This window comes from Astyanax mexicanus, chromosome 16, assembly GCF_023375975.1.
Source record: "Astyanax mexicanus isolate ESR-SI-001 chromosome 16, AstMex3_surface, whole genome shotgun sequence".
Taxonomy (NCBI): domain Eukaryota; kingdom Metazoa; phylum Chordata; class Actinopteri; order Characiformes; family Acestrorhamphidae; genus Astyanax; species Astyanax mexicanus.
The window spans coordinates 11,060,369-11,085,954 of NC_064423.1; the positions used below are offsets into that span (position 1 = coordinate 11,060,369).

Sequence of the window (25,586 nt, forward strand, 5' to 3'; positions counted from 1 at the left end):
TCTTGTGTTCTTGCATTATCGTAATATATAATATAATATGTTTTTAAACATAAAAAGTGCTTTTTTAAATGATGATTTTGTTTATTTTATTTATTTATTTTATCCAAACCAATCTAGCCCTTTGTGAAAAGGTGTTTGCCCCCTTAAAAAATTAACTGTGTTTAATCACACTTTTTGGAAAGCTGAGTTCAATGTTACTAACCAAAACCAGACCTGCAGAATCAAGAAATCACTTAAATAGAACCTGTCTGACAACATAAAGCAGATAAAATATCTCAAAAAGCAACAAATTATGCCCCGATCTGAAGAAATTCAAAAACAGATGAGAAAATCAGTTTAGAAAAGATTACAAAGTAATAGTTGTAATAGCTTTGGGACTCCAGTGGACCACAGTGAAAGGTCACAAAAGAAACCAGAACAACATTTAAAGAAATAAAAAAAAAAATCTAAAGAGTTTACAAGCCTTGAATCTCCACTTTATATTTAAAGGTTAGCTCACATGTTGATAATCACTAGCGTAATCATTAGCATTCAGACTGTGTGTGTGTAATGGTTGGCTGCATGTAGTAAATGTACCTGTATCAGTGGCTGCAGGCTAGGTGTGGGCAGTGTGTGTAGTATTTAAGTGTGAAAATGTTTATTTTTACTCAGCGTTTCTCATTCAGTCAATCAGTCAGACTGGAAAACATATATATATATTTTTTTTTTCGCTCATTTTTTTGTTCATTACTGCAAATATATCAAAAGGACAGATAGGGCCTTAGGCACCTCATCAGCGCGTGATGGATTTTCACAGTCATCTGAATGAAAGTATATATTAGAGTTCTTTGCAATTACTGCTCATTGGAGTTTATTTAATTGCGTTCTCTGGGGTGCTTTGGCGGAGTGTGAAATGTATTTAAAATCATTTGTATGAAAGTCAGCAGTAGTTTTTGTGGGGTTTTGTCAGACACGTCTCTTCAGTGATCAAACTTCTGAGTGAGTGAGATTCTAGTGGGTTGTGTTTTTTTATTAAGCCCAGATGTTTGCATTACATATAATGGTCAAATAAATGATAGTCAGTTAGAGTAATGCGTTATAGTTGCTGCTGCTGCTGTTGTAATAACCACTTTGCTAGTGTGGACCACGCCTGGAATGTAATGGGAGGGCGGACTGGATGTTTTGGCTTGGAGTCTGGGTTGGCTTTACCCCAGATAAAATGCCCTACTGGGAATCGAAGGGTTTTGTCCACTGGTTTTATTTCGGCCCAATATACAGTGTGAATTTCAGTGATGAGCCCCATCAAGGTCAGTAATGAAACTAGCAGGGCTTAAAAATGGCCCCATCTGGGCTGTAACGATTTTGGAATACCATTTGGGTTGCAGTAACAACACATTTACATAACCACTCAGAGCCCATGCCCACCTGGAACCCACCAAACCCATGTTCCACCCATGTGAGCCTCTATTAGCCATTATTTTTGAATACGCTTGATCACAAGGTTGTTGGTCCAATACCCAGGTCTGGATAGCTGCCACTGTTGGGCATAAGAGATAGAAAAGACTTTTGCCCTTATTGGATGAGCTTAATTACAAGGTTGTGGGTTCAATACCCAGGTCTACATGGCTGCCAATGCTGGGCAATTGCTGTTAGAAACAATCATAAGACTTAAGTTTTTAACGAATGCACTTGATCAGAAGGTTGTGGGTCGATGGCCAGGTCTGCTTGGCTTCTACTTCTGGGCAATTGCTGCATAAAAGATGAACAACGCTATTGGTCTTATAAGATGGGTGGGCCATTGTTTACTTACTTACTTACTTACTGCCTTTTGCATGCAGACTCTGGGAGAAAATTGTAACTACACCCAGATAGGGACTTGAACCCAAGGCTCTGTTGCTGGAAGGCAAAATGCTAATCACTAACAAACTGTCCCACCCTTAAGCCACCTTTGCTCTTGTTGGATGTGGTTAATCAGAAGGTTGTGGTTCAATGCCTAGGTTTGCTTGGCTGCCACTGTTGGGGCCAATGTTGTATAAAAGATGGCCATGGCTTTTACTCATATTTGATATGCGTGATCAACAGATTATGGGTTCAGTACCCACGTCTGATTGCTGGCAGAAAGACTGGTAAGACTTTAGTTTTTATTGAATACATCTGATCAGAAGGTTGAGGGTTTATTACCTTATTCTGCTTGGATGCCACTATTGGGCATTTGCTGGATAAAAGATGGACAAGACTTTTGCTCCTATAAAATGCGTTTTATCAGAAGGTTGTGTGTTCAGTACCCAAGTCCGCGTGACTGTCACTGTTGTCACTGCAGAAAGATTATTAAGACTTTAGTTCTTAACAAATGCACTTGATCAGAAGGTTGTGGGTTTGATACTCAGGTATGCTTGGCTGCCATTCTCTGACCATTGCTCTTATTACATGTGTTTGATCAGAAGGTTGTGTGTTCAATACCCAGATCTGCTTGGCTGTCACTATTGGACAATTGCTGCATAAAATATCGACATCGATTTTGGATTTTATCAGAAGGTTGTGGCTTCAATACCCATGTTTGCTTGACTGTCACTGCTGGGCCATTGCTGTCAGAAAGATTGATAAGACTTTAGTTTTTTTTATTGAATGCACTTGATCAGAAGGTTGTGGGTTTAATACTCCAGTTTGCTTGGCTTTCACTATGGGCATTTGCTGCATGGACAAGATGGACAAGACTTTTGCTTTTTTTAAATGTGTTTCTTCAGAAGGTTGTGGGTTCGATGGCCAGGTCTGCTTAGCTGCCACTCTTGGGCAATAGCTGTATAACAGAAGTACAAGGCTATTGCTCTTATAAAATATGTTTCATCAGAAGGTTGTGGGTTTAAAAACACAGGTCTGAATGATAAAACTTTTATTTTTTTGTTTTTATTGAATACATTTGGGATCAGGAGGGTGTGGGTTCGATACTCAGGTCTGCTTGGCTGCCACTCTTTTTAGACCATTGCTACGTAAAAGATTGACAAGGCTTTTGTGTGTGTGAGTATTTTTTTTAGAAGGTTATTGGTTCAATACCCAAGTCTGCTTGGCTGCCACTGAACTGCCACTGTTGGGATCTTGTACCTGTCTTTCTAATGTACTTTTTTTTTTTTTTTTATAATTTTATTTCTAATTTTTTCCCATTTTCTCCCCAATTTACACGGCCAATTACCCAACCCATTCATTAGGACTCCCCCTATCACTAGTGATACCTCAACACACCAGGAGGGTGAAGACTAGCACATGCTTCCTCCGATACATGAGAAGTCAGCCACCGCTTTTTTTCGAGCTGCTGCTGATGCAACATTGCCGAGCAGCCAGCGCGCTTGGAGGAAAGCACAGCGGCTCGGCTCCAGTACATCAGCTCACAGACGCCCTGTGCTGCAGACATCCCCGTAGGAGTGATGTGGGGAGAGAGCGCCATCTACCCACCCAGAGGGAGCAGGGCCAATTTTGCTCCCTCTGACGCCGGCAGCTTGATGGCAAAGCTGCATGAGCTGGGGTTCGAACCGGCGACCTCCTGCTCATAGTGGCAGCGCTTTAGACCGCTGGACCACTCGGCGCCCCTTAATGTACTTTTTTAAGGTATTATTTTACGTCACATTCGGTAGAACTGTAGAAAGTGGTTCTGTTGTTTCTGTGGATCCAAGAGCTCTGGAATGTGCGGGTGGTCTTAGACTCTCACACCCGGCAGAAGAACTGAACTGTGTGCTGACTGACAAGCCACTTAAGAACCTTCACTGAGTAACATAAACCTGAATAAGCCTCAGCTTTTGAACTGCTTTCCTCCTTTTACTTAATTAAACAGCCGATAACGAAGGTTCTCGATGCGTGGCTGGATTTACACAGTGGGCTTAAAGGATTTATTGCTGTTCTGTGGGGAAAAAAAGTGTTTTATGATAAACAAAACCCTGGCAGGTAAATGCTCGGTTCAAAAAAAGCAGAAGCTTATGATGCTGTGCTGAGGTTTTATTTTATTATTATTTTTTTGTTGTTTTTGATATCAGTGTCCTCAAAGAACTTGAAAGTTGTAACATTTTAGAATTTGTGTTGCACGTTGCTGGCCTGAAAGCTAGCTCATCTTTAATCCACTAACACTGGCTGGTATCCATATCTTTGCAAGCGCCACCTGTTGCTTTTGGGATAAAAAATTAATTTTCTTGGCAGGCCTGCTGCTCGGTATTAGTTCGTAGATGAGCTGATGCAGCGTGAGCGGAATTTTAAACGCCTCGCTCCTTCACTCCGCTCCTCGCAGACGCTCTCGTTGCATAAAGCGCGAGAGAAAAGGCCAGAAGGCCAGAATTCTTCCAAGCGACCGGTGGCGTCTACGCTGGTCTCGTTTGTGTGGGTTAGACAGCTGGAAATCTATAGAGGCACGCTGATCTGTCGGGGTGTTGAGCTTCGTCTATCTCTGTGCGAAACACTGGAAAACCACACACACACATATACACAATCTGCACTTTCTCAACAGTTCTTATCTCCAATCAGAACCTTCCAGAAGACCTGTCAAAGTCCTGTCTGTGTTATTCATGCTTGATTGAAGAGGTATCTGAAGTATTTTGCACCTGGCTGACAGGCATGTTTAGAATATTTACCCTCATGACATTGACCTGTACCTGCACACTCTTGTGTTGGACTTGTACGGTCATTTTAAGGAAATAAACATGGTTTGTTTCCAAAAAACCTTTGAAATACCTTTATTTAAAGGTGTTACACTATTTTTAGAGTGTGGGACATGTACCGGTACCTGTAGAGTCTTGTTGTTGGACTGAATTAGTTTTTTTTTCATAAAGAGACAAGGCTGGTAGAGATATGTTAGTTTAAAGAACCTTTGAATTATTAAATAACCTTGATTTCAGACTTGTCAACATAGTTTATTAGGCTTTTTGTAATAAAACTGGTTCTTTTTGAAACACCTTCTATTGTTAAAGGTGTTACTTTATTTTATGAAGTGTGGGACATTAACATTAACTACCTGTATAGTATTGTGTTGGATTGGTCATTTTATGGAACTAAACATGGTTTTATTGGCTTTTTTGTACTAAAACTGGTTCTTTTTGAGGTGCCTTTTATTTTTAAAGGTGTTCCTCTATTTTTAGAGTGTGGGACATTGACATCAACTACCTGCATAGTCGTGTGTTGGACTCACTTTTTGATTTTTGATCAAAGGATTTAATTTCATTACTGCATGCATTCTTAAAAATTAAGGTGCTACAGTGCTAAAAATGGTTATTTGAGCAATGCCATAGAAGAAACAGTTTTGTAGCAGGCTTGTAGAGATATGTTAGTTTTAAGAACCTTTGAATTATTAAATAACCTTGATAACCTCAAGCAAAGTGACCTTTAAAAAGTTATTTAGATTCATATTTCTCACATTTACAGATCTGTACTTGTAAACATGGTTTTATGGTTTTTTTTTAATAACTAAAAAGGTTTTTTTTGTTTTTAGGAATGTGGGGCTTTTTAAAACTCCAATGTCAGTACATAAATAGATAAATAAATATATAAACTTTATTTATGTGTAACTATGTTGCACAGTAGAATAGTGCAACCTGTAGAATCAACCAGCATTTTCCATGAGTTACCACTACAACTTTTACTGCTGTATAAACGCAGATGGAGACTTTTGTTCTTGTTGGATTTTGTTGGATGCACTATGTTTTTTTTTTTTAAAGTGCTGTGCTGTTAAGATACGAACACGTCAAAGTCAGAGCTCATCTGACTCTTAAAGGAAATGACGACTGGCTCACTGATTGGTTTATTTCACACTATGCCCAAAAGCACACCCATGATTGATTAATTAAAAGAATTAGACATGCCTTTAACGCATTTTGAGTGATACCGACACGTCCTAAATCCAGCTGTGTGATCCGCAATTAACTGGTGTGCTATAGATTGCTAAAATAGGGCCCTATATCTACTGTAGTTCACCAACTGTATAAGTTATGGGTTTATAATAAAGTGGCTTTAATTTAATTGCAGCATTATAGAGTCCATATTCAATCAAAACTAAAGTAGTTAATGGTGTTTTAGAAATCTACAATATTTTTCCTCAATTTCTCAGAAGTAAATGGAAGCTTTCTGGGCTTTCTGTCTCTCTCTCTCCCGCTGACCTCTGTGGATGTTTGAGGTTGAAGGTGATGTGCTGTGTTAGCAGAGTGTTAGCGGCGTGTTAGCAGTGTTAGCTTTCTCTGGCTGCCTCAGTCAGCACTCTGCTGGGCTCCACTCTTGACCGGATTAGCTCTGTCTGCAGGGAGCTGCAAAAATAGCTGTTTCAACACCGGCACTGTCCGAAAAGCTCCGGTTCCTCTGCGGCCTCCGGAGAGCAGGTCTCACTTTTCTTTCCCAAAACACACACACACACACACCAACACACACTGCCACTACAGTATCTCTCCAATGAATAATCATGGCCTTACGGATAGGGCTCTCGAGGGCATAAACGTGGCGCCACACACACACACAGTACAGTTCTCTGTGTCACTGAGTTTTGAACAGAAGGATGGAGAAGAGGTTAGAGGTCACAGTCTGGCATTTCTCCAGCTGACACTGCCAGTGTTTGTGTCAGCATGTGTGTGTGTGTGTGTGTGTGTGTGTGTCACAGAATCACCTGGACGAGGTGATTAAAGTGATAGGTCACCTACAGAAGTGACCTTTCAACCTGGACATGTTTGGGGTCTCTAAGGTTTGCTTGTTATTTATTTTATATCACGGCTAACATAGCTAACAAGTAATGAATGAGAATTGAATGCTAATTAGCAATGCGCTAATTCCATGCCTCTTCCTGATCTCTTTAAAGACAAATAAATGCTCATAGAGGGTTCACATGGGTGGTGATAGGTGGGCTTATTGGCTTTGAGTGGGTTTGTCCATTTGTTGCAATTGGAACCCAGTAGGAAGTTCCCAAATGGGCTCCATCAGTACAGCCCACCTTAATCTCATATGGGGTCCCATCACTAACCCAGATGGAGCCCATCACTGACATCCATCCATATATGTAGGGGTAAACTTGATAATTGAGCCCAAAACTTTCTGGTTCCCACTTGGGTAACCAAAGCAAGTCCATGTCGATGTTGCTGGTTCACTGGTTTTCCTTTTTTTTTTGGTAGTTAATGGCTATTCCACACTGGGAACACTCCACAAGACCTGCCTTTTGTTTGTTTTAGAGGTGTTTTGACCCAGTCCTCCATCTAGTCATTGCAATTTGGCCCTGTTCCATTTCTCTTTTGTACCCTTACCCCTTATTTTCGAGTGTAACCCTTGAAACAATGTTACAAGGGGAAGGGGCCAAATCCTCCCCCTAAGAATTGGGACAACCCTTTAAGCTACTGATACAGATACAGATATAGCTATAGCAGTAGAGCACTGAAGCTTCAAGCTAACAATCTAGCTGCAAGGAAAGGAAAATACTCAAATTTCTGGGTTTATTGAACCTCTCAAGAGAATTTTATCCAAGTGTGTGATGATTGAGACCTAAAACGCACAAACTATAAGCATCCAACGCTTATTAGCTCCATTGCAAGACAGCAAACATGTCTTGTTAGTCTGATTCAGGGTGGAAAACTCTCCAGCTCTGACTTTTTGCTGAGCTGTTGCTTCAGGAGAAGCTCTGCCGCATCAGCAGCATTGCTCCTCAGCAGCTTTCATTTCTCAGCGTACGGAACTTTCCAGAGGCTTCAGCTTTTCTTCCTCTGGGCCGTCATGCGCCGCAGACCCACGCCCCTGTGCTGGACGCTCTCTGGGTCCTCTGAGGGAAGTGGGTTAGAATATGTTGAGCTATTCATCAGCCTTGCTCTTTTATAAGCTTTCAATAATGACATGGTGCAAAAGGCCCGCTCTTTATTTATACATTAATAGAGCTTTTTCTGTCAGCGCGGCTTCAGGTTTCCGAGTCTCCTGCTCCCGACACCGTCACGGCCGCCGCAGTCAGACCGAGGTCAGGCCCGGGAACCCATTACTGTTAAACTGTTTCTGTGGAGGCAAATAAAACCAGTAAAAAGTAGAAAAAGTTTTTCTCTCTCTCTTTGAAATGCAGTTTCGCTCGCTCTCTCAAGGAAGTGTGGAGGCTTCCTCGGCTTTTACGGGTCTGCTGAGCTCGTAAAGACGCTCGTAACTGTGGGCCGAGGTCACTCTTACTCTTGTAAAAAACACAAGCGCTCGTGCTCAAAACATAGAGCTCCAGTGTAAATGAGCTGAAGATGAGAATGAGATGAATTTACATTCGGAAGTTTTTTTTTTATTTATTCCTAGAAAACACAGAGAAGAACCTTGAAAATGAACACAGACAGTAATGTATTATGAGTACTACTCATAATAAAATAATTTATCATTTAAAGTCATTTATAGTGTGTTTTTTTTATTTATTTATTCACAGTAATGGTGAATGGACTGCAACATTAATACAGACATTTCATTTACCGTATTTTTTACACTAGAAAGCAAACTTTTTTTTTTGGCCCACCACCACCCCCCCTCTTTCGGAGGACTATTTAAGACTTTATTTTTATTGTTTATTCATTGAGGAAGGATAGGGAGATAAGTAAACATGTGATTCACAAAAGATAAGGAAGAAATAAAAAAAAAAGGAGTAGGGAAAAAAATTATGAAGAGGGAGATAATGGGAATGGGTAAAAAAAATAAATAAATAAATAAATAAATAAATAAATAAAACCGAAATGGGTAGGAATACAGAAAATAAGCTTAAATGTTGGTAGAGAGTGATTTAGTAATTAATGGGACCGTAAAAAATAAACATTAATGGGGAAAAAAAATAACTTCCAAAATAATTCCAAGTGTTGCAAAAAAAGTATTTAAAGCAAACTTAAAATCGCCAGTGCGCCTTATAATCCAATGCGTCTTATATATAAATTTTACCAGTCAGGTTGTAAAGAGCAGTAAATCCACTCTACTGAAGTACAGTGTTATACAGGAGTCTCAGTAAAGTTTCTCCAGCACCAATGCTGGAGCAGTATTAGCATTAGCCGCTAACCGCGCTAAGTGCTAGCTCTTTCGACGTTTAGAGATGAGTATTATTTATAAATAAGTTTATTAATGGTTATTAATTAGTTTGCAAATACTTTAAAACATATTAATAAACAGTAGAAATGGCAACAGTGAGCTGATATATACTGTCAAACCTAATCTTTTTTAGATACTGATTTTACTTTGTGTTTTCCATTAATCAGCATTATATCTGTCATATTAATATATTTCTAAGTATGTTTAACTATTTACCATAAATTAAATGACTAAATTGCTACTGTTGCTTGTTTAATTGATGTGTTTTAACTGCTTATCATTGGTTTTAAGGCATTTACAACCTAATCAATATAAAGTAATAATCTAATTTATAAACCATTTATAAACACTTTATAAAGGTAGTCTTATTTTAAAGTGGGACCCAAATTTATTTAGGTACTCTTTTATATCTTATGAGAAAATCTTATGTGGAAACTTTGGGAAAAATGAGATAAATTCCATGGTCCGTGATATGGAACCTTAAGTCTTTTTTTTTTCTTCAGTTTGAGGGGTCTCTGCTTGTTCTTTCACTGACATTGCTCGGGTGGGCAGATAGACTGGGGTCAGCTTCAATAGAGGATGTGGAAATGGGGCTATCAGGTTGGATAGAGTAAAGCGGCGAAGGTCAGGGGTTTTTCTGAGAAGATGAGCAGCCGTCCTGGAGACACTTAAGTGAAAGTGAGATAGCATAGCCTAGCTGAGGCAAATCCCCAGAGTCTGGGGTTTTATCACACTTCTGCTGCTCGCAGGGTGATGTAATGCTGTGGGAGAATCTTTCAGGCTTGTTTGCATCTCTGACAGGACAGCTCCAGCGATGCGTCCGCTCGGCTGTCTGGAATGAGGGAATGTGGGGAGAGAGGGAGAGAGAGAGAGAGAGAGTGAGTGAGGGAGGGATGTGTAGCATTAAGATATGTGCAAAATCAACACGCACTTACTCACCGTATCTGCTTTTTCATGTCCGTTATCACATTAAAAACTTTCGCCTGTCAAAGTTGATGCATTAGTAGCACTAAATGAGTTTCCATCAAAGGTCTTACAGTATTCAGCAGCTTTATACACTATCCAGCCACTACAGTACCTTTTGCTTCTTTCAATCACTGGCCACTTTATTTGAAACACCAACTATTACTACTACAGTACATTGTGCTTATTTTACCTACTGGCCACTTTATTAGAAACACCTACACCTACAGTACTATCTTGTGCTTCTTATACTCACTGGCCACTTTATTAGAAACACCTACTACTACAGTAGCTTCTGCTTCTTTTATGCACTTGCCACTTTATTAGAAACACCTACTACTACTACAGTACCTTGTGCTTCTTTCACTCACTGGCCACTTTAATAGAAACACTTACTACTACAGTACCGTGTGCTTATTTCACTCACTGGCCACTTTATTAGAAACACCTATTACTACAGAACCATGTGCTTATTTTACTAACTGGCCACTTTATTAGAAACACCTACTACTACTACTGTACCTTGTGCTTCTTTCACGCACTGGCCACTTTATTAGAAACTCCTACTACTACTACAGTGCTATCTTGTGCTACTTTCACTCACTGGCCACTTTATTAGAAACACCTACTACTACTGTAGTACCTTGTGCTTCTTTCACTTACTGGTCACTTTATTAGAAACACCTACTACTACTACTACTACTACTACTAATACTGCTACTACTACTACTACTACTACTACTACTACTAATACTGCTACTACTACTACTACAGTTCCTTGTGCTTATTTTACTTATTGGCCACTTTATTAGGAACATCTACCTTGTCCTTAAAGAAAAAGGCCGTTTTAAGGCAACAATTGTATGTGAATGGTGTGTGTGTGTGTGAGTGTTTGTATGGTGTGGGTGTGTATGGTGTGTGTGTGTGTGTGTGTATGGTGTGTGTGTGGCTGTGCTTTTCAGACATTCTGTGGTATTTGACCCCGGGGAAATCTCGCCTCTGCGTTAGTAAAACCCAACAGGGGAATTTTCATCCAATTTTCCCAGAATTCCTTTGCGCTATTCTGCTGAAGCTCAGTGAGGACCGAGCTCTCCCGATGGGCTTTTTTTACACTTGAACAGGAATATAGAGTGAATGACAGAGAAAGAGAGAGAGAGAGAGAATGAGGTCTATTAGCATTATTTTCACCATTCTCGCACGCCCATCTCACGTTGGCGTGCATCATCAGAGTACCTGTGGAACAGCAGGCCTGATTTACTGCCTCTGCTGCGAGAGGAAATGTGTTTTTGCGGCTTGTTGATTTGTTTTCTCTCCTTCTGTCTGCATGCCTGGTCAGAGATGATGTGTGTGTGTGTGTGTGTGTGTGTGTGTGTGTGTGTGTGTGTGTGTGTTCTCCGACCTGCACAGTCAGAGCTTTGCTGTGCAATCTAGACAACATGTGATGTGATTCACATGGTTTCAGCATGATGTGTGTGGGAGAGAGAGAGAGCGAGAGAGAGACAGACAGAGAGAGAGAGAGAAAGAGAGAGAAAGAGAGAGAAAGAGAGAGAGAAAGAGCAAGAGAGTGAAATGCACATCTGTGTCAGCAATGGGTGCAGCTTAAACTAGCTGAATTCTGCATTTATTACACCAGATTTCCACAAAAACAGTGTGTGTTTATACTTATCAAGCATTATATTATGACCACCTCCTTGTTTCTACACCCTTTGTCCATTTTTTTACTTTTACTGAGCATATTAATCAAATCAAATAAATAAAAACAATTATAGAACACATTTTTCAACTGGTTTTGTAACAAAGCAGCTTTACAGAAAAATGGTATCAGGACAACATAGAACCCCCAGTGAGCAACAGAGGCAAGGAAAAACTCCCTCAGATAGATACCACCACAGATACCATAGCAACACCTTAGCAACCACCTAGCAACCGCTTAGCAACATCTTCGCAACCACCATGGACACCGTAGCAAGTGCCAAGCTACCAATTAGCAGCACCATAGTGAACAGTGGGAACAATTTTAGCTGCACAACCATCCTGCATTTTCTTAGTACTGAAACTACAGGAACTGTAGTCCTGTTTCTGTTTCTCAGCATATTTATTTGCCTCCACAGATCAGGTATTATTTGGTAGTTGGTGTCACGCCTGGCCCTGTTTCCTGTCTGTCCTCGTGCCTGTGTTGTACCACGTGACCCGTGCCCCTGTGTTCTGCCTGTGATTTTCCATTACCTCATGTCTCATTTGTAGCTCCACCCCTTCCCCAGGTGTTTCCACTCCCAGTGTGTTTCCTGTTTAGTTATATAGACTTCCTCTGTTACTTGTCCTCTGTCGGTCTTTGCACTGTCCCCCGTTGTCTGTCCCTCTGCGTTTCTCTGTTTTCAGTGTTTTCATAGCCTTAGCCCGAGTCCCTTGTTCTTTGTTTGTAATATATATTTATCTTCCTGTTTATTTCTGTTATTTTCTAGTTCCCTGTGTTTTCCCTAGTTTATTCCCTTGCCCTGTTTTAGTTTATCCTGCCTAGTTTTATAGTCTTCCCGTTTGTTTATCTTTAGTATCTCGTTTGTTTGTTAGTTTTAGCTCGCCTCTGTTTCTTGTTTTCTTTGTTTCTTGTTTACTTGTCTCTTTGTTTATTAAATTCTCACCTTACCTGCACATACGTCCGCCTCCTCGTCTCTCTGCCTGGGTCAACCCTGACAGTTGGTAGTTCTCAGCACTGCAGTCACAGTGGCATGGTGCTGGTGTGTTAGCAGTGTGTGTTTAGCTGGTATTCAGATGCAGTCTGAAGCAGCAGAGCTGTAAAAATGGATAATGAGTGTAAAAACAAGGAGATGGTCACAATACTCTGACTTGACTGTATTGCTGTACAGCTTGTCTAGTCCCTGTAGAGAAATACTGCCAGTAGAATAGGAGATAAACATGATTAATCTGCCGGCACTGTGCCTAATGTAAGGTGTGGGTATAAAAGCCCACCAGCACCATAAATATGGGTCATTTTCTGTGAATACGTGATGACTCTATAGGATTCCTATAGTTGCCTATGTGCTGTTTGTTGATTTGTTTCCTCTGCTATCTATCCTGCAGGACAGCAACTCCAGACAGATGATATGGTAGCTCTGAGGAATTTGTGTGTGTGTGTGTGTGTTTGTATCAGTTCTGAGGACAGAGGTTGCTTTCTGACCCCAACAGATGTGTCTACACTTGATTTTTCCCAACATGGCAACATACTATGTGTTATATGTGTTTGTACATGATTTATTGGTGGACTGCATTGCAAATAAATAATCCATTCGTCCATTCGGTCATCTCAGCCATCAGTGTTTACTTACCTACATGTTCTACCATACTGAATAATTCACAGTGGATACCAAATACAGCAATTCATATTAATCGTATTATACACTCAATAGTTCAAGGTTGTTACTGAATAATTCATAGCAGATACTGAATCAGCCACATTAGACACTAAAGACATCATGGCAGATACTGCGCAGTTCATCGTAGATTCTACATCATTCATAGTGAATACTGGATAATTTGTAGTTTATAAAGAACAATTCATAGTAATGCTGATTAATTACTATGCTGAATAATGTTTAGTTGGTTTAGTTGGGGTGAACAGGTGTAATCAATATTCTGGTGATGAGCTTCCAGGTAGTGCCGTGTGCAGTGTCATAATCGAAATCGTGAACAAGAGGGATGTCAGATGTGTGTGAGGTGCATTTTGGGAAACGTAGTCCATAGGCTGGAGATTGCAAGTAGAGCTGAGTATGGGAGAGAACAGAACGCTTTCAATGCAAGGTGTGACAAACACTCATTATGCATTATGTACAGGACATCATGTGGCCACATGTTGTGTTGCCTCTCACTGGCCTATTTTTCAAAATTTGTATCAATATATGCTTTTTTTAAACACACTATTAAAAGAGAAGAGCAAATGAAAATGCGGGTGTTTTTTTTTTATTTACCTCAGTATTAAATAATTAAAAGAGTCAGCCCCAAAGAGAAAGCAAAGCACATAAAGAAAGTGTAAAACTGGCCATGGGTGCGCAGGTTTTCAAACAGAATTATATTAAGCCGTGCTGAAGCACACACTGCAAACGTTTACACTTTGCTTATATTAGGGCCTGCTTAAAGACCAAATAATTCATTGTGGATACTAAATAATCCAAAGTAAAGACCAAATAATTCATAGTGGATACTGAATCATCCATAGTATAGACCAAATAATTAATAGTAGGCACTGAACAGTTTAAAATAGATCATGATTATTTTTTAGTAGATGCTGAATAATGTTTAGTGGGTTTAGTTGGGGTGAACAGGTGTAATCAATATTCCGGTGATGAGCTTCCTGGTTGTGCCGTGTGCTGTGTCATGATCATGAACAGGAGTGATATCAGGTGTGTATGAGGTGCATTCTGGGAAATGTAGTCAGGAGGCTGGAGATCGCAGGTAGAGCTGAGTGTGGGAGAGAGAAGAGCAGATAAAAATGCAGATGTTTTATTTTTTATTTGCTTCAGTATTAAAGAATTAAAAGAGTCAGCCCCACAGCGAAGAGAGCAGAGAAAGAAAAGAGCATAATGAAAGTGTAAAACTGTCTATAGGTGCTCAGGTTTTCAAACAGAATTATATTAAACCGCGCTGAAGCACACTGCATAAGTTAACATTTCGCTTATATTAGGGTCTGCTTAAAGGCCGTGTAAGAGGGCACCTCATGCTAGCATGTTTTTTTTTTTTTTTTTTTGATCAGTGGCTCCAATATCTTCACTGAAATCAGAACGAGGGCCGAGGGACAGCGCGAGGAAATTACAGGTGGAGAAGTCAGAAAGGCCTTCATTTCGCCGGCTGCTGCTGCTGCAGAGGGCAAATTAAAAAGCGGGGGAAGGCTGGAGAGAGCAGCAGGTGGCAATTAGGTAAAAAAAATCTGCAGCACTGTAAAGTAGCGTAGCCGTGCAAAGACAAGCTAAGGGCTTTTAAAGCTCTTTCTTAAACAGTCTGGGTTAGTATTCTACTGCTCAGAACCCGCTTCCTTCCAGCTCCAGCGACTGTTTTCACTTTTCAGCCTTTGGAATGTGATATTTTCCAAAAATACTGCTGTGCTGTGAAGTATTGGTCTGCTGTGCATGACGGCCCTCGGCTAGTTGGACTGTGTGACCGGACAGCTTTTGCTGTATTGTGTCCTGTCCAATCTCTCGATTCCTTTCTGCCACGCTGGAAGTCTTTGATGTACTCCAGACTGTCCACCTCTACCATTTAAGGCCCGTTCATCAGACTGTCCAGCGTCGGCTACCATTTAAGGGCTGCTTATTACACTGAAAAAGAGGATAAATGGCTCTTGTTACACTGAAAAAAATTGCTATTATTTGTTACAACTAAATATATTCTTTTTTTTTTCAACTTATATTTATGGATTAGTTAGAATCTAACGTTTTGACTTACAGTCAATCAGTATATCATTTAACCCTTTGAACCATAGGCTGTTTTGGTGTGTTTTTTTCTCCGTTTTTGTCAATTCCTCTTTCAGGTCTTATAACACAGTAATTATATCAGACAGACACATGCCCTGATCTCTTTTACTCCAAAAGACACATGACTGCTCTCTTTAAAATTTAATCATTTAAAATGTGAAAGGAAGCAGAATTGTTATATTATTATATGGAACTGGCCGTGTTTTGATCAAAATTTTACCAAGCGCCAGTTTTACTTTTTTTTTTTTTTTTTTTTTTACTTATTTTTGAATGTATAGACTTTAAATATATTCACACCTAAGATATCTTTTCAAAAATGTTTAGAGTATAGTTTATATGAGTTAAAAGCTCAAGAATATTGATGATACTGAGTTCATTACATGGCTTATTAATTATTTAATGAATTTAAACATTATATAAAGCTTTCCTCAGCAGCTAAGGGAAGATACCATGAGGGGAACAACTTCACTATGAATTATTTCTTCATTTTTTCCTTTCTTCTTTGGTTTACCTGCTTTGAGATCAACTGTTCTGCAATCGGGTTCAACAACCCTCTGGGCTGGAGAGCTACTAGTTTGTAGCACTACATCACATTACACTTTCTTTTTTTTTTAGTTTGTAATGGCTTGGAAAATATCTGGCTTACGGCCAAACTTATGTGGCCAACCCCTGCAATATAGTTTGTTGCATGTGTGGAATGTAATTGGTACTGGAGAGTTAACAACTTGTCCAAGGCTGGTCATAAATTGGTCAGGGAGCAGCTGATCTGTGGTGGGTGACGAGAAGGACTTTTTGAGATCTCCTTATTTGTCCCTTTTTCTCTTTTCTCTGTTTGCTACAGTATTTGTACCAGTCACCCCTCTACAAAGGTGCGACAGAGAACTAAGGAGTACTGTTGGGGATTCTGGGACTTTATGAGATTTTTTGCCCAGATCCACCAGTTTTTCCACTGCAATGTTCAGGCCCTCTCCTGGTGGTTGGCTGTACATGCCACATTCTTACTTGGCGTGTTCTCCTCCACCAGTCTTGCACACTGCTTTTGGATAACTTTATGCCTTTGCTCCTGGTGCAAAAATTCAAACAGTTCAGCTTGGTTTGATGACTTGTGATCATCAATCTTCCTCTTGATTATATTCTGGAGGATTTCAATTTGGTAAAATCAAGAAAAAACATCATTTTTAAGTGGTCTCTTGTTTTTTTTTCCACAGCTATATATCTATTATAAATAGTTTTGTATCTACTATAATTTATTTGGTCTCTACTATGGATTATTCACTATCCACTATGTATCATTCAGTATTAACTATGGATTACTCAGTCCAATGTCATCAGTCATTGGTCTCTCACCAAGAGGTACACTACCCAATAGACGACTCTGAGAGTTTTATCAATAGCGCAGATTTAAATTGAATTTAAAATTGACAAATACAAATATGAATACGAATACAATGCATTAGGTAGGACAGAGTAAACCACAGCCAGTGGCCTACTGAGGTATGGTTTACTTTGGCCTTCTCTATGTATCTTACATAAGTTCTTTACATAACCATATTTAAACAAGTGCACTATTATTAGCGTGGTCTCCTCTCCCCTCCTCCCTGTCGAATTCTTTGATCCTTTTAGGATGTTCAGACTCATACTGGCTGGCAGAGCTCCTGCAGTCTCTTTGAAGATCTGCATATACCTCGCCGTCCCTCTGAGTCTAAAAAAAAAAAAGAAGTTTCAAGGAAATGAGTGAAAACTCTGCTGAATTCAGAGGGGATTTGATGAGTTTGCGCTTCAATATTACAGCCTGACTTCTATCCACCTATTGCTTAGATACAATCAGCTGATGCTAAAGTTCCATAGTAGTAGTGTAGTAGTGTCAGTGTCAATCCTACTATTAACACTGATGATTAGTAAATTGGAATTAGCTGTTTTTTACCATTACACTGCATTTACACTGTGCCAGCACATTAATGGACAAAGAAATCCCCCTTTCAGCTGGTCATATGTATGCATTAACAATGGTGTTCCCTTCTTTGTTCATTTAACCCTTGTGTGGTGTTCAGGTCTGTGGGACCCATTTTTCATCAAATGATACTAAAAAAATATTTTTTCTAACTCAAACTCATTGGCATTGGCTCATTTTTTTTATAAACACACACTGTACACCCCCCCCCACACACACACATTTATATTACATACAGTATGTTTGGCCAAGGGCTAATACACATTGCTTCATTTGTAAATTTGAAACTAAACAAATTTTCTACTCATATCTTGAGTTAAATTCATTTTCTTTTACATTTTATTAAAAAACTAATAAAAAAAAGAGTAGCACTTTTTGAAAGAAATGTAACATAAGAAAGGTAAAGGGCAAATATTAACCATGTAAGCTGTTTATATTGCTTGCAATTTAGGTGAAGCGAGCATGTGTAAAGCATTTTAATGTAAAATTGCTTAATTTTGCTGAATTAAATACAAGTAACAAAGTAAACGAGTAACAAAAATATGAACACCACACAAGAGTTAAACACATATAAACAGTTGTGTACAAGCTATATTTTCTATTAACTGTAGTCTATAAATGTTTGATTGAGCTTCATAACACGATGTAGTGAGCAGCTTATTGGAATAACAAAAGCAACATTTGGAAACACCTTAAACTCAGTGTTCTACAATGTTCTGCATTGTAGATTAATATTAAGCCATCCATAGTTCATCCATCAATTGCATATTATACAGATTAATTTAGGGTGCATCGGTGTGTCTTTGGTATAGTGAGGGCGAAAAAATACACCTTGCACCGCTCAAAACGTGCAAAAGGCTTGTACTTGTTCGTATCCTAACAGCGCTATGCTTTTGCACATCTCAGTAGAGACAGATACTGACCTGCGCATTTACAATGTTACCAGCAGCTCATTTAAGGGAATGGGAATATTATTTTATTCTTTATTTTGTTTATTGTTGGGGTCTAAACTCTATTTTTATGGCATGGGTGCAAGGTTTGAAAATAGACTGTTGATGTGGTGTAACATAGCAATGAGCATCGCAACACACCTTGCACAAGGTGTGCGAAAGAGCCCAAAAAGCGTTAAACAAACCACAACATGTTTTACATTTTAGATTCTTCAAAGTAGGCACCTCTTTGCACATCTTGGATAGATTTTCTCAGTCAGCTTTATGAGGTAGAGTCCTCTGGAATGTTTAGCTTTCAGTTAACAGCTGTGCTGAACTTATCAAGAGTTTATCAAAAGATTGAGAGCATCAGTTGTAAAGACATGAAGAGCTAGAGTTGGTATACCCTTTATGGAAATACAGAGAAAGTATATTTAAAGGAGAACTCCGGTGTAAAATGGACTTTTGGTGCAGTAAAACATGATTAAAAAAAAGTACTTACCTTTGATGATTAGCACACCTCCGTTCTCCCATAGTGTTCCGAGATACAGGAATTTTAAAGGTTTGCCAAAAAACCCTTCAGACTTGGTGACACGGGGCATAATTTGCCTCGATAAATCGCCTTTTCCACCGTTATCCAGGCTCAAAGTAGCTCCACACCTCCTTGCTAGAATCCGGAGAGCCCTGACAATTAAAACGAGGCATTAATAACTTAATAAGTGCACAAGAAGCACTGTTTACATCCCATAATGCTAGCTTCAGCTCTGAGAACCACTGAACTGAAAATAACATAGACATATATATACATAGACTTTGCATAGCCTTTTTAAAACTTTTTATCATGTTTTACTACACCAAAATTCCATTTTACACCTGGGTTCTCCTTTTGTGTATTTTCATAAAGTACGTTAAATTAAAGAAATGCCTTTACCTAATTTGAACGTACTTTTAATGCTCTTAAATATATTTACTTTTTCACAAGGGTAAATAAAGGAAAAAAAATACTTTAAGAAATGAAGATCCATCAGTCTGAAATATTTCTAGAACTATATTAAAAATATCCTCAAGTTTTCCTGCAGTCGCAAAGACAATCAAAAAAACTTTATGATGAAACTGGCCCTCATCAGGGATGACCCAGGAAAGGAAGAGCAAGAGTTACCTCTGTAGCACAGGATAAGTTCATCAGAGTTACCAGCCTCAGAAACCGCAAATTAACATCCTCTCAGACTGTGATGAAAGCCTATGGGTTTAAACACAGCCCACAATCCTCATACCCACACACACACACACACACACACACACACACACACACGCACACACACAGCAGAATCCAGTGCCGAGGTGACTGTGTGTATCTGCTGCTCGTTCACAGAATTTACTGATGTTTCTTTCAGCAGGTGCCTAAAAAACTCTGGCTGAAATCAACCCACAGCGGTGAAACATGAGGACCGGAGTTACACTTCTCACAGCCGCTCTCCTGCTGCCCGTCATTCAGGCTGGTGAGTCTCTGTTCTTAACACTCGATCTGTCTCTCTCTCTCATTTTGTCTCTCTCTCTCTGTTTCTGTCTCTCTCTCTGTCTCTGTTTTAGTGTTTTTTGGTGTGATTGATGCTTTATTTGTAATTATCCAGTAATTACAAGCATTTACATTAGCGGCGTCAATCAAGTTAAAAATAATAATAACAATCTGATTAATCACAACAATTAATGTTTCTCATTAATTATGATTTTAATGACACTCAGACTTTTGTTTGGAGTGCATTTTTAATTTATCCTAGCTATTTTTGGATTAGTAGGACCTAACAAGTATAAGAACTATATAAGAAGTGTATAAAAAAAAAACAAAAAAAAAACAATGTCCTCATATGGGGACAGTAGTTTATTTTAATAACCTCAGGCAATGAATGCAACGACAAACTGTGTGAGAGGCCGTTTCAATTCTGTGACGGTCACTGCAGGAAAGTCCAACAACACTGTTATCAGAATCCACCTAAAGGAGGCCCCTCCCACTAGTTACTGACAGTAGAATATAACCAGACTGGAACATGTTCAGCAGTATCAATGCAGACCAGCTTTAAAGCTTGTTTCTGTCTCTCTTTCTCTCTCTCTCTCTCTCTCTCTCTCTCTCTCTCTCTCTATCTTTCTGTCTCTGTTTCAGTGTTTAGTTCTGGTTAATGGGCTTTGGTGTGATTGATGCTTTATTTGTTATTATCTGGTAATTACAAGCCTTTACATTAGCAGCGTCAATTAAGTCAAAACTAATAATAATAACAATCTGATTAATCACAACAATTAATGTTTCTCATTAATTATGATTTTAATGAGACTTTTGTTTGGAGTGCATTTTTAATTTCTCCTAGCTATTTTTGGATTAGTAGGACCTAACAAGTATAAGAACTATATAAGAAGTGTATAAAAAGTATAAGAACTTTGTTGTTTTTGCAAAAACACCAACAAAAAAACAATGTCCTCATATAGGGACAGTAGTTTATTTTAATAACCTCAGGCAATAAATGCAACGACAAACTGTGTGAGAGATCGTTTAAATTCTGAGACGGTCACTGCAGGAAAGTCCAACAACACTGTTATCAGGATCCCCCTTCAGTAGGCCCCTCCCACTACAGTATTTACTTACAGTAGAATATAACCAGACTGGAACATGTTCAGCAGTATCCATGCACATCAGCGTTAAAGCTACTGACTAACTGACATTAGTTTTACCGTCAAATTATGGAAACAATAAAAATCTAAATGCTAAAGTTTGCTTATGCTACGGTTAGCCTTTCATTAGTTTCATTCCTGTATGTTGTTTTCTTCTGGAAACGAGTATTTATTTTATGGTGAGTGTATAATATATCATCTTTGACCAGTTTATCAGAAACACCTACCACACAGGTGCAGTCGGTTTGTTTACAGTCTCGGAATGCGGCCCACCTGTTACCACACTATTTATCACCCTCTCTACCTCATTCCTCACTGAAAAATAGAGCACTATAGGTTTTACGTGGGTGGCATTGGGTATTGCTGGGGTTTACTTTTGTTTTTAATGGCCACTTTATTAGAAACCCCACTATTTTAGCTTCATCTTGGTGGAGCACTTTTCATCAGAGGTCAGTTTCGCCTAGAGATGTTCTTAAATAGATATTTTGGGATGTTTTTCCTACTTTTTTTATTTTCTCCTATTTTCTTACAATTTTAGCTATAAGCTAATTGTCCCACCTATTTTAGCTGCTAATCAGCTGCTACTCCGCTGTATATACCCAATCACTAGTGATGCAACAACACAAGGAGGGTGAAGACTTGCACATGCCTCCTCTGATACATGTGAAATCAGCCACCACCTCTTTTTGATCTGCTGCTGCTGATGTAGCATTGCTGAGTAGCATGACAGTGCAGGAAAACGCAGCGACTCGGTTCCGATACATCAGCTCACAGGCACCTTGTGCTGATCGACATCACCCTTTGGAGTGATGAGTGGAAAGAAAGTGCCATCTACCCACCACGAGAGAGCAAGGTCAATTGTGCAGTTGATGACAAGCTGCATGACCGGGATTCGAATCAGCAAATTCCCGATCATAGTGGCAGTGCTTTAGACTGCTAGACCTCCAACATCACACACACACACACACACACACACACACACACACTACAATAAACAACATTTTTATTTTTTACCATAAATACACTCCATCAGGTGAACCTCAATAGCATGTGTTTCTTATTAAATGGCCAGGGCCGATAATTTTTGTTTACTATCTGTGTATCTCTCTCTCTTTCTCTCTCTCTCTCTCTCTCTCTATTACTCCCTCTCTCTCTTTCTTTCTCTCTCAGTTCAGCGCTGGCTGTTTTTTTGGCACAACAAATGATAATATGTTTGTGCTGCCAAGTCTGAATTACAGAGTTTGGGAATATTGCAGAATCATAAATTAGGAAGTGAGCATTTGTGGAGTCTATTAAACAGCAGAAATAAAACAGATAAGACTGAACATTAAACACTGCTCTCTCTCTCTTTCTCTCTCTTTCTCTTTTTCTCTCTCTCATTCTCTCTCTTATCTCTTCTCTGAGAGTAGCATATGGTGGACTGCTAATTTGCACTGCAGCAATATACAACCCCAAAAATCAGTAAATAGAAAAAAATAAAATAAAATGATAAAGTGCAGTGTTTCCTACATTTGCTTTGAACTGTATTTGATTGCAGACAGAAAACCCAATGATACACTCACCTGACACTTTATTAGGTACACCTGTCCAACTGCCCATTAACGCAAATGTCGAAGCAGCCAATCACATGGCAGCAACTCCAAGACGATTTACTGCAGTTCAAACCGAGCATCAGAATTGGGAAGGCAGGTGATTTAAAGGAGAACTCTGGTGTAAAATTAACTTTTGTTGTAGTAAAACATGATAAAAAGTACATCCCGTTCTCCGACAGCGTTCCGAGGTATGATATTTTTAACAGTTTGTCCAAACACCCTTTAGACTGGGTGACACGGGGCATAATTTGCGCCTAAAAATCGCCTTTTCCACCGTTATCCAGCTCAATGTAGCTCCACATCTCCTTGCTAGAGTCAGGGCAAGAGCCGTGACATTTAAAACAAGGCATTAATAACTTAAAAAGTGCACAAGAAGCTTAGTAAAACCACAGTTTTCATCCTGTAACTCTAGCTTCAGCTCTGTGCGCCTCCAACATTGTACTGATAATGACAGACATTCAGGGGTTGGACAATTAAACTGAAACATCTGGTTTCAGACCACAATAATTTACTGTACAGACAGACAGTTCTGGTGGAAACAGGAGAGTTGAGGTGCACATTGAATTCTGCTGTGATTTGGGCAGCCGTGGTTTTATGTTTTTTGGATACAATCCTAGTTAGCACCCAAACATCCCTTTCAGACAGCTTCCTCTTACAGCGTCCACAGTTAATCCTGTTGGATGTGGTTAGTGCTTCTTGGTGGTATGCTGACATTACCCTGGATACTGTGGCTCTTGATACATCACAAAGACTTGCTGTCTTGGTTAAATATGCGCCAGCAAGACGTGCACCAACAATTTGAACTCTTTTGAACTCTGGTATGTCACCCATAATGTTGTGTACATTGCAATATTTTGAGCAAAACTGTGCTCTTACCCTGCTAATTGAACCTTCACACTCTTACTGCTCTTACTGGTGCAATGTGCAATTAATGAAGATTGGCCACCAGGCTGCTCCAATTTAGCCATGGATCCTCCCACACTAAAATGACAGGTGTTAAAGTTTCATTGTTCAACCCCTGTATATACATAGATACTCCATGTGGAGCTGTTTTCGGAGGTTTTAATGTTTTAGCTGACTTGTCTTCGTCCTCAGGGGTTAAAATACCAGTCATGATCTTCCGTGGAAACAAATCGACCTAAGGTCATATGATGATTTGCACAGTTCAAACATCAATGTTTACACGCTTTCCCAGCTATTTGCTGAAAATTGGAGCTATTGGAGAAAAGCTATATTAGTAACAGTAGGCTGGAGACCATTCAGAGCCACATAACGTTCAGCTACTCTTCAGATCTTCAGAAGAAGTTGGAGCTCGCAGCTTCTCTGCTTTAGCCAGGGCACACCTCCAGCTCTTGCGTGTTTATCCCCTCTTGTTTCGCTGTGGTCCGGGTTGTTGTGACGGTTCCAGCACCGGAGAGGGCCCAGTGGCACTATTTTTTATCTTTTATAGTGGAACAAATATAGTCTTCTTCTCAACCCAAGTCAATTTATTGTAATTGCAAACAGAAGTCATTTGTTCTCTCGCAATAATTACAAACATGAGCGCTTTCTTTTTGCCCACGGAGAAGCGATTCTCCATCCCAGTTCAACGGGACAGACGGAGAAAAACATTCAGTAGTGTCATCGGTTCTTCATTTTCACGCTCACTTCCCTGTGAATAACAAAGATGGTGGGAATTTATGTAACGTCCTTTTTTATAGCAAGCGAGCAGAAATAGCCATTGTGTAATTAGGAGTAGTTCTAGTCTGCTATTATGGGAGAGATGGGAAGTGCCTTCACGGTAATCGCCTGTGCATTAAGATCTTTTAGAGGTTTTAGAACTTGAAAAAAGAGCTCAGTGAAGCTTTTTTGCATTAAAGCTACATCACAGAAATGTACATGCCATGAGAGACCCTGGCTTTTGTTCCTGTGGCTGATAACAACCTGGATGGTCCTTTTAATCTTTGGCTTGGAGTGAAATCCGTCCATTTTTTGAGAAAAGGAAAGATCAGGAAGACTGATTCTTCTGACCACAGTACATGTTTTATTTGTGTGATGGTCCATCCTAGAAGCCTCAGAGTGAAAAAAGACAATAATGCCTCGTCTGGACATGGTTAACATAAGGCTTCTGTTCTGCACAGTAAAGTTGTTAATGTAACTCGAAGGTTTGTCTGAGTAATTCCTTGCCAGTGTGGTTCTATCAGCTATTGATAACTGAATTACAGTGTTGGGAGTAACGGCGTTAAAACTACTACTTTTTTCAGTAACGAGTAATCTAACTAATTACTCTGACTGTAACTATAACGCCGTTACCATTTCCGACACCCCGTTACTGCACGTTACTTTAGCAGCTCTATGAACTTTTTTTTTTTATTTCGCTTTGCCCTGGTTAACCCCTCCTCTGTCCGGTGAACTTGAGCTTCTGGCCGCTGTGCCTGTGGTTTGGCGTGGTGAAGTGAGGCACAATTGTGACGATTTGCGTGCTCTAATCAATTCAGTAATTGCCGTGGACAGCCCAAGTTCCGAATTAAGGACGTTAAGCTCTTTTTAGCTGCTCCGGTTTTTGTGGTGCTGCTGCTATTGCTGCTATTTTAGAGCTTAGATTCTCTGCCCGAATCCCACCTGACCTGAGGACCGACCCGAAATCAGGCTCCTATTTTTATTTTATATAAAGCTCTGGTGTGATAATCACAATGTTGCTAAGTAACCAATTATTATTGTTCACTAAAGCGAACGAAATAGCGAAAATTGAAAGTGAAAAACATTTGTGTTAACCGAATCTAATAAAAACGGTAATTAAAAGGAAAAAACATAACTATCTCGAACTGTATTTTGTGTTTATAAAACTAACTAAAACGAACTGAAATTACTGATAGAATACCCTCATTTTTGTGTTTAATTTATTTATAAGCGCTGTTGTACAGCGCAGTTGTACAGCGGGAGTTGTTGTGCCGAGCGCGCGGCACTCGTGGTCCGTTAGTTCTTGTGTAAAGCGCTCGCGCTAGCAAGCCCACCCTAAAATGAACAGAAAAAATAA

General features: G+C 39.5%; 1 protein-coding gene across 2 annotated transcripts in view; it reads left to right on the forward strand.

Annotated features, from left to right (window-relative positions):
• LOC103025118 (cell migration inducing hyaluronidase 1) overlaps positions 1-25,586 on the forward strand; it is a 216,943-nt gene that overhangs the window by 80,877 nt on the left and 110,480 nt on the right. The window contains exon 2 of one of the 2 annotated variants that reach the window (XM_022669508.2): positions 19,712-19,816. In XM_022669508.2, coding sequence (XP_022525229.1) covers positions 19,759-19,816 — 58 coding nt within the window. In that variant the 5' untranslated portion in view covers positions 19,712-19,758. The remainder of the gene's footprint in view (positions 1-19,711; positions 19,817-25,586) is intronic. The other variant, XM_022669509.2, reaches the window with a different exon arrangement.